General features: G+C 36.1%; 1 protein-coding gene across 2 annotated transcripts in view; it reads right to left on the reverse strand.

Moving 5' to 3' along the window:
- The window catches only part of LOC145660571 (tectonin beta-propeller repeat-containing protein 2), an 87,779-nt gene that overhangs the window by 43,326 nt on the left and 29,131 nt on the right, over positions 1-15,322 (reverse strand). For both annotated transcript variants that reach the window (XM_081725803.1, XM_081725802.1), the window contains exons 7-8: positions 12,029-12,338; positions 5,010-5,489 (exon numbers count right to left, since the gene is read on the reverse strand). In XM_081725803.1, coding sequence (XP_081581929.1) covers positions 5,010-5,489; positions 12,029-12,338 — 790 coding nt within the window. The remainder of the gene's footprint in view (positions 1-5,009; positions 5,490-12,028; positions 12,339-15,322) is intronic.

The following is a 15,322-nucleotide window of genomic DNA, read 5'->3' on the forward strand; positions in this document are numbered from 1 at the left end:
GGTTTTATCATACTTTCACTGAAGTGGGTATCCTAAGGTAAGGCTACCAGACGTCCCGATTTAGCCGGGACAGTCCTTTCTTTTCAACTCTTGTCCCGACTTTTTTGAGACTGCAGTCGGGACGCAAGAATGTCCCGATTTTTAAACATTCACTGAGACACGTTAAGTGCCCTTCGTATTGAAAAATTGTAAATAATTAGAAAATAATCCTTCAAAGGCTTTCTTTTTAAAAACTTCTTCTTTTATAGCTTACCAGAACAAAGAAATCGTACAACAATAACACAACCGCTTTTCAAAGTCAAACATATTGTTTGCATTTAAACAATCACGAAGCTGTGCAGTTGTGAAGTCTCCTTTGTTGATAAGCTGCTGTGTTGTTGATTGTTGTCGAGAAAAATATCAATAGAATAACTACGAACTACCATTGAAATTTAATGCTTAGTTTCATTGGGAGCTTTGTGCTGTGAACGCGCTACTTTTCGTTCGCTGTGTTTCTTCATCTCCAGCACTGTGATGGGCTTGTTGAAAATATTATCTGGATCTTATAAGTGCCGAATTATTTGACGTGTCAGTGATGGCACTAAAACGTAAGTGTGTTTTTAACGATATACTTCAGAAAGAATAACCATTTCTGAAGAGAACCATTTCTGATTCTGACGTACGCTGTAACACATGTTCCTCTACATTTAATATTAGTCACGGAGGACGGTCAGACATTAAACATCATGTGAATAGTATGAAACACAAAAGTGCTGTGAGTTCTAAAGCGTCCAGCTCCTCCATAACAGCGGGGCCGCGGTGGCTCAGTGGTAGAGCGTTCACCTCTGGTGCTTGGGGTCTCGGGTTCGATCCCAGCCTCCGCCAAGTGAACTTTGTGGTGGACAAACACCGTGTGCGTGGGTTTTCTCGGGGTTCTCCCGTTTCCTCCCACTTTCTTCATTCCACTATTTCATTCATTACTCATCATCACCGTCTCCTTTAGCCTAACCGGCATAACCGTGGGACGTAAAACTGAAAGATTTCATTTTTCTTCTCAATAACAGCGTTTTTCAGAAGTGAAAGTTTCGGTGAAAATGAGCTCAAATTAGCTGCCACAGAAGGGACGTTCGCGTATAACACTGTACAACATAACCATAGTTTCAAATCTATGGACTGCACTTCCAAAGTAATCCAGTGTATGTTTGAGCCAAAATTTAGTTGTGCTTGCACTAAAACCGAGGCAATTGTGTTGAACGTGTTAACACCATATGCTACATCCGAACTTGAATCAGACATACGAAAGTCAAACTTCATCTCGGTCATGACCGATCATCAAACCACAAAAACATTAAAATCTTCTCGGTGCTACTAAGATATTTTGACAGTGAAAAAGGTATACAGGTAAAACTATTAGAAGTGAAATCATTACCTGGGGAAACAGCTGAAATTGTGAGTACATATTTAATGAAGTGTTTGAAAAATGTCCACGCCGGTGAGAAAACTGTTGCTCTGTGTGCTGATACCACCAATTGTAATTTTGGAAGCGTCTATAGGAAAGGAGTTAACAATGTGTACAAGAAACTGCAAGAGAACTTGGACCATAATATACTCGGGGTGGGATGTTCAGCTCATATTATTCATAACACTATTCGAACTGCTGCTGACATGCTTCCAGTTGATATTGAGTGCATCGTTTCCAAAATATATTCTTATTTCTATTTATACACTGTGCGTGTAGAAAACTTAAAGGAATTCTGCCAATTTGTCGAACAGGAATACCAAAATATCCTAGGATACAGCAAAACAAGATGGCTCGCACTTCTTCCTGCTGGAGCGACTACTGAAAATGTTTGAGCCATTGAAGTCGTATTTTCAGTCTCAAGATAAATGTCCATTTATCTTGAAGTTATTTTTCGAAAACTCTTTGTCCGAGGCATGGCTATTTTTTGTTCACAACCAGGCATCTACTTTTCAGGCTGCAATTGAAAGAGTGGAAGGGCAGTGTGTCACTGTTTTTGAAGTTATTGAAGCAATACAAAATTTTAAAGTAAACCTCCTTTCTAAGTCTGAAGATTGTTTTCTCTCCTCGTCAGTAAGAAGAATACTTGATAAGTTAGAGAAGGAGGGACTTCATTCCGAAGTTCATAAATTTCGCCAATACGTCCATGTATTTTATCAAACTGCAGTAGATTATTTGAACAAGTGGAGTGAACATTTAGAAAATTTGAAAAATTTCAAGTGGGTAACCCTCAGATCTGTTCTTACATGGGAAGAAATAGAAAAGACTGTGAACTTCCTTCAAACTCTTCTGCATTCACACAAGATTGATGAATGTGCACTGTATGATGAATTTGTGTACATAAAAAAAATTGTCACACTTGAGAAGTTAGACGAGTGGAAGTCAGGGAACACATCATCAGATGGGCGCTGGGTGGAAATTTTCTCTCACTTTAAAAGTAACGAAATACCCTATTCAAATTTCATGAAGCTCGTCGAGTTTTTCCTGTGTTTGCCAGGAACCAACGCGCCGACAGAACGAGTGTTCTCCATCATGAATAACATTTGGACAAGTGAGAAGTCTAATCTCTCAGTCGAAACTTTAAGATCTGTCTTAATCACAAGAATACACTTGTGTGGACTTTTATAAAATGTTATGTACGAAGAAAGACCTGTTAAAGAGAATCCATGGCGCGCAGAAATATCTGTAAACTGATTGTGTATTCTGGTTTTGTGTGTACCTATCTTGATGGTGCGAACTTCTCAGAAAGGATTATTGAATGGACTTCATCATTATGTAAGTAAATCTTCCATTATTAATTGCTATTTCAAATTACTTCCTAGTTTTATTTTAAATTAGTTACTTCAAACACAGAGAAAACAAGCCGAACGTAATTTGCAGTTCTATTAAAAATTTCAATGATTTTCTTTGTTTCTTTTATTAAATTCTTTAGAAATTCGCCAAAAATTCCGCACTGTTTTTTTTTTTTTTCTGTTTTCCGGAGACGGTTATGCTTATTCACTCTCTTCTGTAGTGATCTTATAGTTGAAAATTAAAAATGTTTTTCATGTTGCTTTGAACCTTCTTTCCGAACGGACGTAGTGGCGCAAGCCTTGACGTAATAGTATTCGAGGGGTAGCACGTTCGATCTCAGCTGCTGGCCATCCAGGATTTTCCAGGGTTTATCCAGTTTACTTGTTTACTAATGCATTGAGAGAAGGTAAATAAAAATATATACAAAATTTCGGTGCTGGGCTCACCAATGTGATTTTTAAAAATGTCCCGATTTCATGCTGTGAAAATATGGTAGCCTTATCCTAAGGGGGAAAGAAGTTAGAATATTTTTCATAAACTTATTCTCTCTGTGCGAAGAACGGACGCTTCAGCTAGTTTTCTTATAAAGCTTATAGTTATTTGATGTTGCTTTATACAAGGACGAAAAGTTCAATTTCTCAATAAATTTAATAGTGTAATTTAATAGTGTATTTGCTAATTGCCTGGATCCCTTTTACTTTCGAGCGACAATAGGAGAGAAGAAAGCATGGTGATCGTGAAAGGAATCTAATTTGACATTTCAACACATTTACACATTTTATGACTTTTGCATAAAAGGAAAGTGATTCTTCTTGTGTCCCTCCATCCGTTCGTCAGTTTGACCGCTCTTCCCAAGGAGTAAGGCTTGCAAGGAGAGACATTTCTTATTATAGAATCTATGCTTTGTGTCTTTACATTCCTGAGCTAATGTGTCATATTTTCCCTCCTCTAGTGCATTTGTTTCTTGACTGATTATTCCCCTCTTACTCTTGAACTTACCCTACTTATGTTTCATAGCCCTTTTTGCTGGATCCTAGACCCTTTTGTCCTTACAAATAATAACAACAATAGTAAAATGTATTTTAAAAACACAATCTATCCGAGATCCCCTTAAGAATCATGACTCAATAGTTGAGAATAACGACCTCGAAAAATGTACAGTATTTACCGTTACTGGACGAAGAAAACTACAACTTTCACACTGGTTTATTATACATACAGCACAATTTACAAGACGGATACATCTATTGGAATCATAGTTTTAACTTCGAAGTAGGGACATGTGGCTTAGTAACAGAGCGCTCACTTCTGGGGCCAGGAGTGCCTGGTTTGTTCACAGACAATGAAAAATTGTAGTGGTACAACTCGTGTCCGTGAGTTTTCTCAGGGTTTTCCCTTTTCCTCCCATACTCTCATTCTACGAATTCTTTCAAAATAATTAGCTTTCATTGTTTATCCATTTCCATCAATCTAGAAGAAAAAAGCGTGAGTCGTTAAAAAGTGTGTTTAATTTCAGTTGTTTCTCCGGGCACAAAATAGGTTAATCAGACATGTATACCTCTCCTTCTTTCCGAGTTTCTGGTGGACAACATCGTGTTCGTGGGTTTTCTCGGCGTAGTCCCGTTTCCTCCCACATTGTCATTCCATTGATTACTCTATCATCATTCACTCGCCTTAATTATCCGTTTTCCTTAGCCTGAAAAGCATAATCGTGGGACGTTAAACTGGAATATTTCATTTTTTTCTTCTTTCGAATTCTAGAAGCCTTTTTCTAACTTATGCAATGCCTTATGATTTCTACTCATTGCAATATTGTGCTTGGTAATTGTTTATTTGCCTCATTTAACTTTTCTGGAATTCTCCAGTTTGTTTGGGGATCACTCTTGTTCAGATCACCCCTGCACCACGTCTAATTGTGAATGAATGGAATGTAAGATAAAAGTAATGAACATACAGTATATTTACTCACTATCCATTTCGCGTTTCTCCATTAATTTTACGATGTTTTATTAATATATTTGTTTACACAATCAATATTTCTAATTTAAAACAGCAGAAAGTTATCTTGATTTAAACTAACATTTTATTATAATATATGCTAACTATAAACGATGTCAATATATTTTTAATTAAACAACCAGATTATTGCAAAAATGCACTAATGTTGAGTTTCCCAACAAATATTTAAACAATAGCAATGTGATGATATAATACTTACCAGACAAACTGGGCTTCTTTTTATTCTTTTTCTTGCGTGGTTTATACAAGATATCTTCAAAATCTTGTTCGCCGATTTTGTCAAGAATATCTGAACAAAACTTTTGTTTTGAATCAGATAATGCTGTATTACCACCTTTCTGCGAGTTATTGTAAACGTCCTTATGTGACTTCTCATTTAACAAGCTATATCTATTGTGTTTGTTTTCAGTCTTCAGTTCTGTGAGAGTATTGGCTGGGAAAGGAACTACAGGAGGCAGTTCAACAGCTTCATCTGCTGTCACTATTGGATTTGAGTTTTGTATGTCTTCTTCTTCATCAGGTTCTTGGCCCATCGTATCGTTGGAACGACCAAACAGATTCAGTTTCGAGCTCACTTTCTGGAATGGCAGAGCAGTATCCTTCACAATCGATGTTAGATCTTTTAATGAAGGAGCGGACTCCGATATTGGTATAAATCGGTATTGTGCATTCTTTGATTCTGTCAATAGAATAAAGCAAGATTATGATTTTGCATTATGAAATACATGCATCTCACATGCAATTTCATGAAAAACATTACAAAATAGTAAAGTATAATTGAAATTACGTAAGAAAAAAGTTTTCACAAGTTAAAAAGATGAAAATATATGCCAATATTACCTTTGATTAATATGTTTACGTTAGTCGATAAATTAGTGAAGTACTTCGGATCAGATTGAAACAGTGTTACACAGCAGAAAGATCGTTGTCAAAATAATGGAAAAACACTGTTTGCAAAATTTATTAGTGAGGTATAAACACTGAAGATGGTATGTCGTTAGTGTTGTGTTAAGTAAGCGTATCTAGTACGCCAGGCAGGATAGAATGAGGCATGTGCTGAAGTGGGAAGATGATGGTGATACAAAATAGGAGACCCCTTTGTTTCAAAAAGGCCAAATTGCGTGTGCGTGGTCAGTTGGTGGAAATATACTTAAGGTGGCTAGTGTGTTAGGTGGCTAGTGTGCCGCAACGAACGGTATTCTAGGTGATGACTCATTGCAAAATATCGGTGAAGAGCAACAGTGGACGGAAGAGAAGCCTCAGTGACAGGGATCACTGAAGCTTCTCTTCTGGATCATAATTCTATTAGCATCTGAAACAACCTATCACGGTAATCACAGTACAACGTAAGTTGCATAACCTGAACATCCGTAGTAGGGCTGCAATTTCCAAACCATTGATCCCCGTAAACAATGCTTCAGCGTAACGGAAACAGGTAAAGTGGATCACTGATGATTGGAAAGATTTGATAAGTCTTCTTTCACTTTATTTGCAACACAGACCATGTTGAGACGGCTCCGAACTGTATTCTTTTGTCACCTGCCCTGTATCACCGTGAAACATGTCGGCCGCAGTTTCTCCCAGGACGCATTACTGTTAGCGACATTTTTATGTGACCACATGCATACTATAATCCAGATGTTGTCTCCGGCCAACGACGCAATTTTTCAAGGTGACAATGCGTTAATTTACACTGCTAGAACTTCATGAACATTGGGATGAACTACAATACTTCCCCTAGCCCGCCTAATCCATAGGCCTCAACACTATCGAATACTATGGTTAGTTTTTCAGTTCAGGCTCCTGAACAGGCATCCTCCCCTCCATCTTTGACGGAACTGACTGCTGTATTACACGAGGAATGGTACAATGTTTCCCCGGAAACTACTTATGATTTACATTCCATAATGAAGAACATATGTTTTGTAGTATAAGTAGTATATATAAGTATATACTGAAGTGGTTGATCTGAGCTCAAAATATGTCGGTTAAAGTGACACCGTTTTGGGAAGGGTAAACACACCTTACGATGCAAAATACTTAGTGATTGTCAAAATGTGCTGTGCAACAGGAAGCAGTATCAGCAGTCGTACAGTGGAAAGGGGCGTTCATTTATAATTGTGGAAATACCAGCTCAGATATCAAGACAAGGGTATGAGATGTACACGATAACAGATATGTCACATTGGGGAACTCTCAGTATCACCTTCTTGCAACACGCAATACACCATTGAAAACAGTAAATCGTATCGTTACGCAAGATTTAGGTCTGAAGGAGAATCACAAGGCAAAGGGTCAAAAGCTTGATTTCAGACATATTCAAGAGCAATTCACGAATGCACGAAAGTTACACGAACGGTTGCAGATGACCAATGGCTGTCACTCTGGATGAAGAGTCTGAGTCAACCTCGACGATCCAATAAACCCAGGGGCATTTTTTGCTCACCAGTTGATAGAAGGCCAGTCAGTAGAGAGTTCCCAGCCCTTTGTGTCTACTCCATGGCAAAGGTAAATGGTAAATATTTAATCCTGCGCATTATGTCTCAGCGGAAAAAAATGCATTTTGAGCAAATACAAATCAATATAAGGGAAAGCACAGGTCATCGTATGCCATTCGGAACCGTGAACGCTAAACTTCACTTCCGTCGTCATCGTCATGACTGATCCTTATTTAGAATATTAACGGTAGCAAGCGCTGTCTGGAATAAGAAAAGTTTAGGTAGAAAGTCCTTATCAAACAGAACATGGAACTGGTAATTTTTTGGTGGGTTATTTCATTTAGCGTTACCATTGGTGAAACAAGTAACTAAAACCGTGGGAAAACAATAATTAAAGTTCGGTGCAAATATGATTATTGATGTAGTGGTGTCAAATCAACCGCTTAAAGGAATCATTTTATCAATTTATGCAAGCAAGATTCAAAATTGAATTTACAAGAAGGTGGGTATCATAAGAGAAAGCGTGAAGATGTGTGTCAGTTTGAGTTCGACCTTCCAACGATCAACTTCAATTCTGTGCATAGTTGTAAACTAACGCATAAAAAGAAGAGAACATTTTCATCATCACCCAACGTTTTTGATTAAGAAGAAACAATAGCATTGCATCATCAACCTTCTGAATACCAACACAAACAAGTATTCTAGGAAATCGTATTATTGGTTACAAACCAATTAGATGAATAACTGAAAACTCACCAACAGAATCTGCACTATGTGGAAGTAATTATGACTATATTGATTTACCGCGAATATTATTCTACATTTAAGCACAAATTGTGAAATCAAATGATTCCTTATTTACCGTAACAGATAAACCAGTAGTACTTTCAAAATGAGTTTCTAAATGCTATGTTCAGTGAAGTACAAATCTACCTGAACAACAAACTTATTTCATTCCCACTCATCATCAACCGTATGGATCATATCTTGAAAAACTATTGAATTATAGTTATCAGACAAAACTACACATCTACAACGTGCAACGTGATTTCAAGATACTAGTGGCTATATGAACGCAACAAGCAGCGAGAACAAAGGATTTAAAAATGATGTGAACTGACAAAACTGGGAGAAATCGATATGATTGGACATCTTCATCGTGATATTTTCAATCAAGACAAATGTTTAATTCATAGAGTGGAATTACGTGCGAAGCTCATTCCTGCAAAAGCAAGATTTTGTGTTATGGCCAGTGAAAGTGGTGTGAGTGCAAAAATAAATATCTTGGATATAAAATTACACGTGGGAAAAAAGTCAGCAATAGCCCTATTGTAAACCTGAATCAGAGTAAGATTCTGCAATCTGTCTGCAAAGTATCCGCTAACAAGAGTTCAATGAAATAATTTACTATTTCAAAAGATATCAAAAACTATGGATAAACTGGTTATGGAAACACTGCGAAATCACATTATTGTAGGACATACAACAAACGAAGCAGTAAATGAACCCATCACCAGTTATCCATTTGAAGTTTAATATATGAACATTAATTTCTTTACATTGTATGTGATGGAGAAACTGTACCATCGAAGCCACTACAACCGAGTTTTAGAGAAACTTCTACATTTCATCATACCACACCTTGTTCTCATGATATGGAATACATTTCACCAATAATGGAAATATAATTTCAAGAAAGAACTATAAGGATGGATATACTCTATTTATGACTGATCTTAAGCCTGATTCTTCTGTTGGATATTGTCATATTTGGAATTTACAAAGACATGGAACTACCCACTTGGAGGTGCGTTTCCAGGATGATTTAGCAATGTCAGCATACTGTGTTATTTATGGAGAGTTCTTATCAATACTTGAAATGACCATCAACGAACATTATTCTGGATTTTTAAATATCAACGTATATATTAATTATTTGTCATTTTTACTCCCGATATCAAATACATTACAACTAGTCAATGCCTTAAACGAAAGGTTTTTGCTTAGAAATCATTTTACAGGACTGTTTGCTCGTAATGAGTTAGCTTTGCGTATTTCTCTTCCACTGGCAATTATCGTTAACACAGTTCCAACCACAAAATTAGACAGGCACTGAATTACAATTTATATTAATAACAGAGGCCAAGGATAATACTTTAATGGTTTGGGTTTTCCTTCTTACGTACCGCAACATACTGGATTCATTATAAATATAATATACAAATGTAAAGTTTAGGTTCAACAGTATGTAGACATTATGCTTATTAATATCTATGTTGCACACCTTAAGGAAAACACTGTGAATTTCAATTTATGTTCATAACAATGCCATAGATTGCATGAATTTACATTATAGGCAATTTCACGACATTCTCCTATTTTCTTTCTTTTAGCAACACAGTGTAAATGTAAAATATCCACTTTAAACAAGCCGTTTCTGTTCTTCTGAATTCGCAATATAAGATCTTAGAAACAAATGCAATGCTACGCAACATGGAGACAAATCACCACCACTACAAGAATGAAGAAATTGAACCACGGCTTTCAACATTCAAGTTATATGAATCAATATCATCCATAGGTAATTATATTCCAATAAAACAGTTTTGTTTGTACATACAAAAGATCTTGAATATTATTCCATTTACTAATTAAACTTTTAATTTCAGGTTCGATTTGCTGACAAGAACATCATCTTACAATACCAAGGATCAATTATGACTTCAAGGACTGATAGGGCAATAACAAGAAATTCCGATGTATGCATCAATTATAAGGATTATAATCATATATATACACACGACTTTCTGTAAGTACTATGTATCGCCTAAATTATTTTATAAATAAATACGATTGATGAAAAAAAATACTTCTTGTGAGCAACAAGAACTTCCAATGGCAAACATCAACTGTGAAGATTATGAACATTTATACATATTTTTTTTAATACTATATATCACCAAATAATATTGCTTGAAAAATCAATCTTTGTGTTTTATTTCTCAACATCCTGTACTAAATTATTACAAATACACTAGAAAATGTTTACCAAAATCTCATTAGTTCACAAACATTCTTCTTCACTGTCACTTTAAAATTTAAAAATTACAGAAAATATTTTTGTTTGAAAATTTTTACGCAAAGAATTCTTTTGAGTTTAAAAAATTATGGCAAGAAATTTGTGTAATTTTTTTTTTTTGTCTTAAAAAGTAGACAGAAACATTAGTTTGAAAAATTTAGACGAAAATTTGAACATTTCTTAAAAAAAAAAAAAAAAAAAAAGTTTAAAAGAAATACACAATAGTAGTTTAAATTTTTTGCACAAATATTTTTATTTAAAATATTTTACACAAAACAATCTTAGTTAAAAATTTTTACACAAGAAAATTTTTTGAGCAACCTTTACAAAAACATCTTGATTCATAAACCCTAACATCTACAGGACTGTAACTGATCTTGATTTGAGTGGGTATGTAACCTACCCCAAAATTTGAGAGGGGTGCATTGGCCCATCCTAACTCAACAAAGAGAACCACAAGGATACATATATAATATGGCCGTAGATACCCATCAAAGAGAGTAAAGTGTTCATTCATAGATCGTCATACCTATAGAACCATACGCAACCATACGCATACGAATCATGAGGGGTGCAAGACTGGCCCACTCCATCCATAAAATGGAACCACAGAGGTACATATCTGGTTGTAAGTATCCATCAAGGAGAGTAAGTTGTTGATTATAGGACCATAAACACACATCTTAGAGGTTAAATAACGTTAAAATGCTTCAAATTTTGCCAATTTTTATCCATAAAAGGGAACGACTCACACCCTCACAGGAATTACAGGGATATGTAACTGGTCCCATGTCTATGAAACAGAGTAAGGTACCACTCCATAAGCACCAATCTTAAAACATAAGGGGTACAAGGTAGACCCACCCTCACTAATTGAAAGGAACCACTCACTGATCCTTGACCCCATGAAAGGAAGTGTCACCTCCATAGCTCCCATCTTACAACATAAGGGGTACAACGTTGGCCACCCCACATAACAAAGGGAACACTGAGGTACGTATTTGGTCTTCAATACTTATGCAAGGCAATGAGGTATTTTTCTATAGTATCAAATATGTACACATTATAGAGGACAAGTAGCATTTAAAACCCCTGAAATTTTCAATTTTCAACTATCTTTTGCCCACTCAAGGGAACGATCTAGGAGCCCAAACTTTCAGAGCTACATGCCTACACCCCATTCCATCCAAAATTAAAAGCTCGTCACCCCTATGACATATCACGTGACCAATCAATAAAAGGGGGTTATGTGACCCCGTAACACACCATGTTATACTGTAACAACCCCAGTGACCGGGATCAATGTCTGCAGGACACGTGACCATTGTCAATGACCTAAATCACATGACTCGAAAGCCGCTTCTCATTGGCTAAGCGTCAATTCGGCGAAGAGGGACCAATACTACTCTCTCTACTTTTAACCTTAAACTCGACGATGTGACTCAATTCCGTGATGGCGGTCATTTCACAACTATATTTGCTCTTTTTTCTACTTCTTTCCCTTTCCATCCGACAAAGCGTTTAACAAAATTGCTAACAGCATATTTTTTTGCTATTGTGTAATTAGGTTTTCATTATTTTCTGGTAAAGTAATATGTTTTCCATATCCACTTCAGGATAACTTTGTTTTCATTCTATGTACGAAATATATATATAGCACAAAATGCTAGTACAATTTATATTATTTAAGCGCGAGCTCACCTGACTGGCTCTTTTTTGGTTCCTCTTCTGGAGTGTAAGCAACTCTAATTAGACTTCTCTCTCCTTCAAGTATGAATATTTCATCTTTACACACAGCCACACAGAGAATCCTCCTCAAATTGTCTATTGTTGCAACTACACTGATATTGGTTGGATTTAATATGTATAATATATCAGTATTGTGAGTCACTAGAAGGTCTTCTTTGAAAAAATACAAAGGTCCAAATTGAGGATCACTTCGTACATTCTTCACATGTGCCGGAGGTGGATTAATTAACTGGATTCGTTGATGTGGTTTACTTAAAGCATCCTTCAAAAGATAATTAAACGAATTAACTGAGCTACATATGTACACAGTAATTTCTCTTACAACAAATTGACATTAAACAAAATGTGCTTTTCTAGGCTGATAATTAACTGGAATGATTCGATTTTTCCATAGTTGTATTTAGTGCATTTTTTCCATACTTTACTGAATATTTCAGGCAAACTATTAAACATTTTACGCTCAAAATATAACAAAAATATAGAAATGTTAAAGAGTAAAATTTACTAGACAAATAACGACTCATAATTTAGAAATTCCTAGCTACACTTCCTACCAGAGCACTGGTTCTCTTATAGTCACTCAAAGCAGCTGACAAAAATATATTGGGCTAAGGAGAGTTCTGGTACAGTCTATATGGTCCAAGTGCTTGAACACCGCAAGTGATAGAATGTATTGGTATTCAGGAAGAGGACTGGTGGTGGTTAACGCATCGGTACAGTAAACTGGAGACGGAAATTCGAATCTCTGTCCATTCATGCGTTTTTCAACCTTTGTACATTAAGAATCGAGTCGTTAGCTTCTTCAATACATTACTCTACACGCGGTATGAGAGTGTCTAATCTAATATGTGCCGTAAGAAAAAGAATAAACACAGTTACTAACAAAAAGAAAGTTGAAGCTTAAGCTGCCATGGATTTTTTTTAATAATATTATTTGTAAGAAGATGGGGCAAGTAAATTGAAGGTATGAAAATATGGAAGAGTTGTGGAGATAATAGGCCTGTAATAACGTGGCTCTGGATATTACAATGCAAACAAGAAGACTTCAACGATGCAACACAGGGTAGTTCGTTATGGTTAAAGCTTAAACAACGAAAGGTCAGATAGTCATAATAAATATTATCAAGATAGGCAGGGGAAACTCCATACACAGGTGGAAGACAAATTTTGTGGTAAATGTTCGTCTCCTTTTTTATAATGGATATGGTATCTCTGTCTACAAAGCTATGGAGTTTCGCTGCAGCTTAGTTACGAAACATGCATCTCCTAATGATTTTCTCTTTCACAGACTGAAGAAACTGTTCTGCCGAAATTTTAACTGTGACTATACATTTAGCACATATTCTTAGAGAACATACATGTACAAAATATCAATAATCTATACCTGTATTTTTTAACTAAAGGAAAACTTTATGAACGCCTTGTTAAATTTTTACATTTTAAGTCCTAACGAAAGCATTCCCTTTTCAATAAATAAATAAATAAATAATAACTTAATGGTGGGGAAAGGAATCTAATATCCCATTGTATCACAGTCACCAAAATCACTAGTATTATTTTTAATTTAACACTCATTCATGTGCAAAGTAAATATATATATATATATATATATATATATATATATATATATATATATAAAAGATATGAATATCGTCCAATGCCAAATGCATGGGTGTGCTCCTCGACAAGAAGTTGAGCTTCGAGACCCACCTTCGCAACACAGCAAACAAAGGAACAACCAGACTGAGAGCCCTCCTCCCACTCCTACTCAATAACCAGTTTACAACCGAAGCACGCCTCCACCTGTACCGCATGAGTATCCAACCGATACTCATGTATGCTCAGCAAGCTTGGGAACACGCAGCACCGGCTCATCTGAGACACCTTCAGGTGGTCCAAACTCTGGCAGCAGATCCAGAACTCCGAAGATCCACATCTGAGGGAAATCGGCACCCGCCAACCACATCGCCTGATGTACTGCATGCCAAGACCACCATAAGCAACTGCACTTCACGATAGATCCAACAAGAACCTGCGACAGTGGCGGTTCATCATCAATAAATCAATAAATATGTCATCCGTACGACATGAACAAATGAAGAACAAATAGAAGGCAAGGGCAAGAGCCCGAAACTTCAACCCAACAACCGCCAAGATAAGATTGAGATTGAGAATATCGTATGTACCGCATGTCAAACAGCACAACCATGTGTTATTATCACGAATATTTTGGCAATAAATCACGAACATTTCATACCACAAGCCAACGTACAAAAATAAGTGTACGACATGCCAATTTGTAAAAAAACAGAGACTCCCAAAAAGAGCAAATATCTACAGCTCAACTAGTGCCAAAACTTTGAAGTAAACAATTTTCGAAAGTGAAATTTCAGTTCATATAGGAACAGAATATTACTGCTGACGAAGCTAATGAAGACTGGCGGTAAGAAGAAAATAAAAGATGCGGGAAAGAAAACAAATCCTGGGTTCTAATTACAAATATGTGAATGTTTCAGAATTTATCACACAGTTCGGCCGACTACAGTACCAACGTTAAAAGTGTTAAAGGCACTAAGGCAAAATGTTCTAAAAGAGATTAAACTTAACTTCGCTTCCATATGATCTTAATATAACTAAATGAATGATACGATGTATTTTTTTCCGTTCACGCTATACCAAACTGTAAACAATAGTTGTTACATCAAGCTTACGAATTACTCAACTCCAGAAGTATAACCTGTAAGTTCCAAAATTATAAATTACCACGTCTACATTACAATATTGTTGCAAAAATAATGGCCGCTTTTATATAGTCTATGTTTATGTATTGATATTTAAATAAATGTTCAGTAAATAGATTCGAAATGAATCATGGATCATTAGTGTGTTTTTCGCTTTATCAATTAATGCTATTATCTTATTCCTTTTTTCAGATCGTTTATAGCAATGCTCTCAAAACAAGAATTTCGGATCATTTTATTTCACGAGTTCGAACTCGGTCACAATGCTGCGGAAGCAACTCGCAATATCAACGGGGTAATGACACCGCTTCTGAACATACCACATGAAGATGGTTTGCAGAATTTCATACTGGTGATCTCAGTCTCAAAGATGAAAAGGGTCATGGTCAACCATCAGAAATTGACAAAGGCCAACTAAAGACGTTACTCGAAGCTGACCCACTCAAAACCGCACTAGAAATTGCCGAAGAGCTTAACGTATGTCATTCTACAGTTGCTCCCCATT

Source organism: Thermobia domestica, chromosome 9 (genome assembly GCF_964235325.1).
Source record: "Thermobia domestica chromosome 9, izTheDome1.hap1.1, whole genome shotgun sequence".
Taxonomy (NCBI): domain Eukaryota; kingdom Metazoa; phylum Arthropoda; class Insecta; order Zygentoma; family Lepismatidae; genus Thermobia; species Thermobia domestica.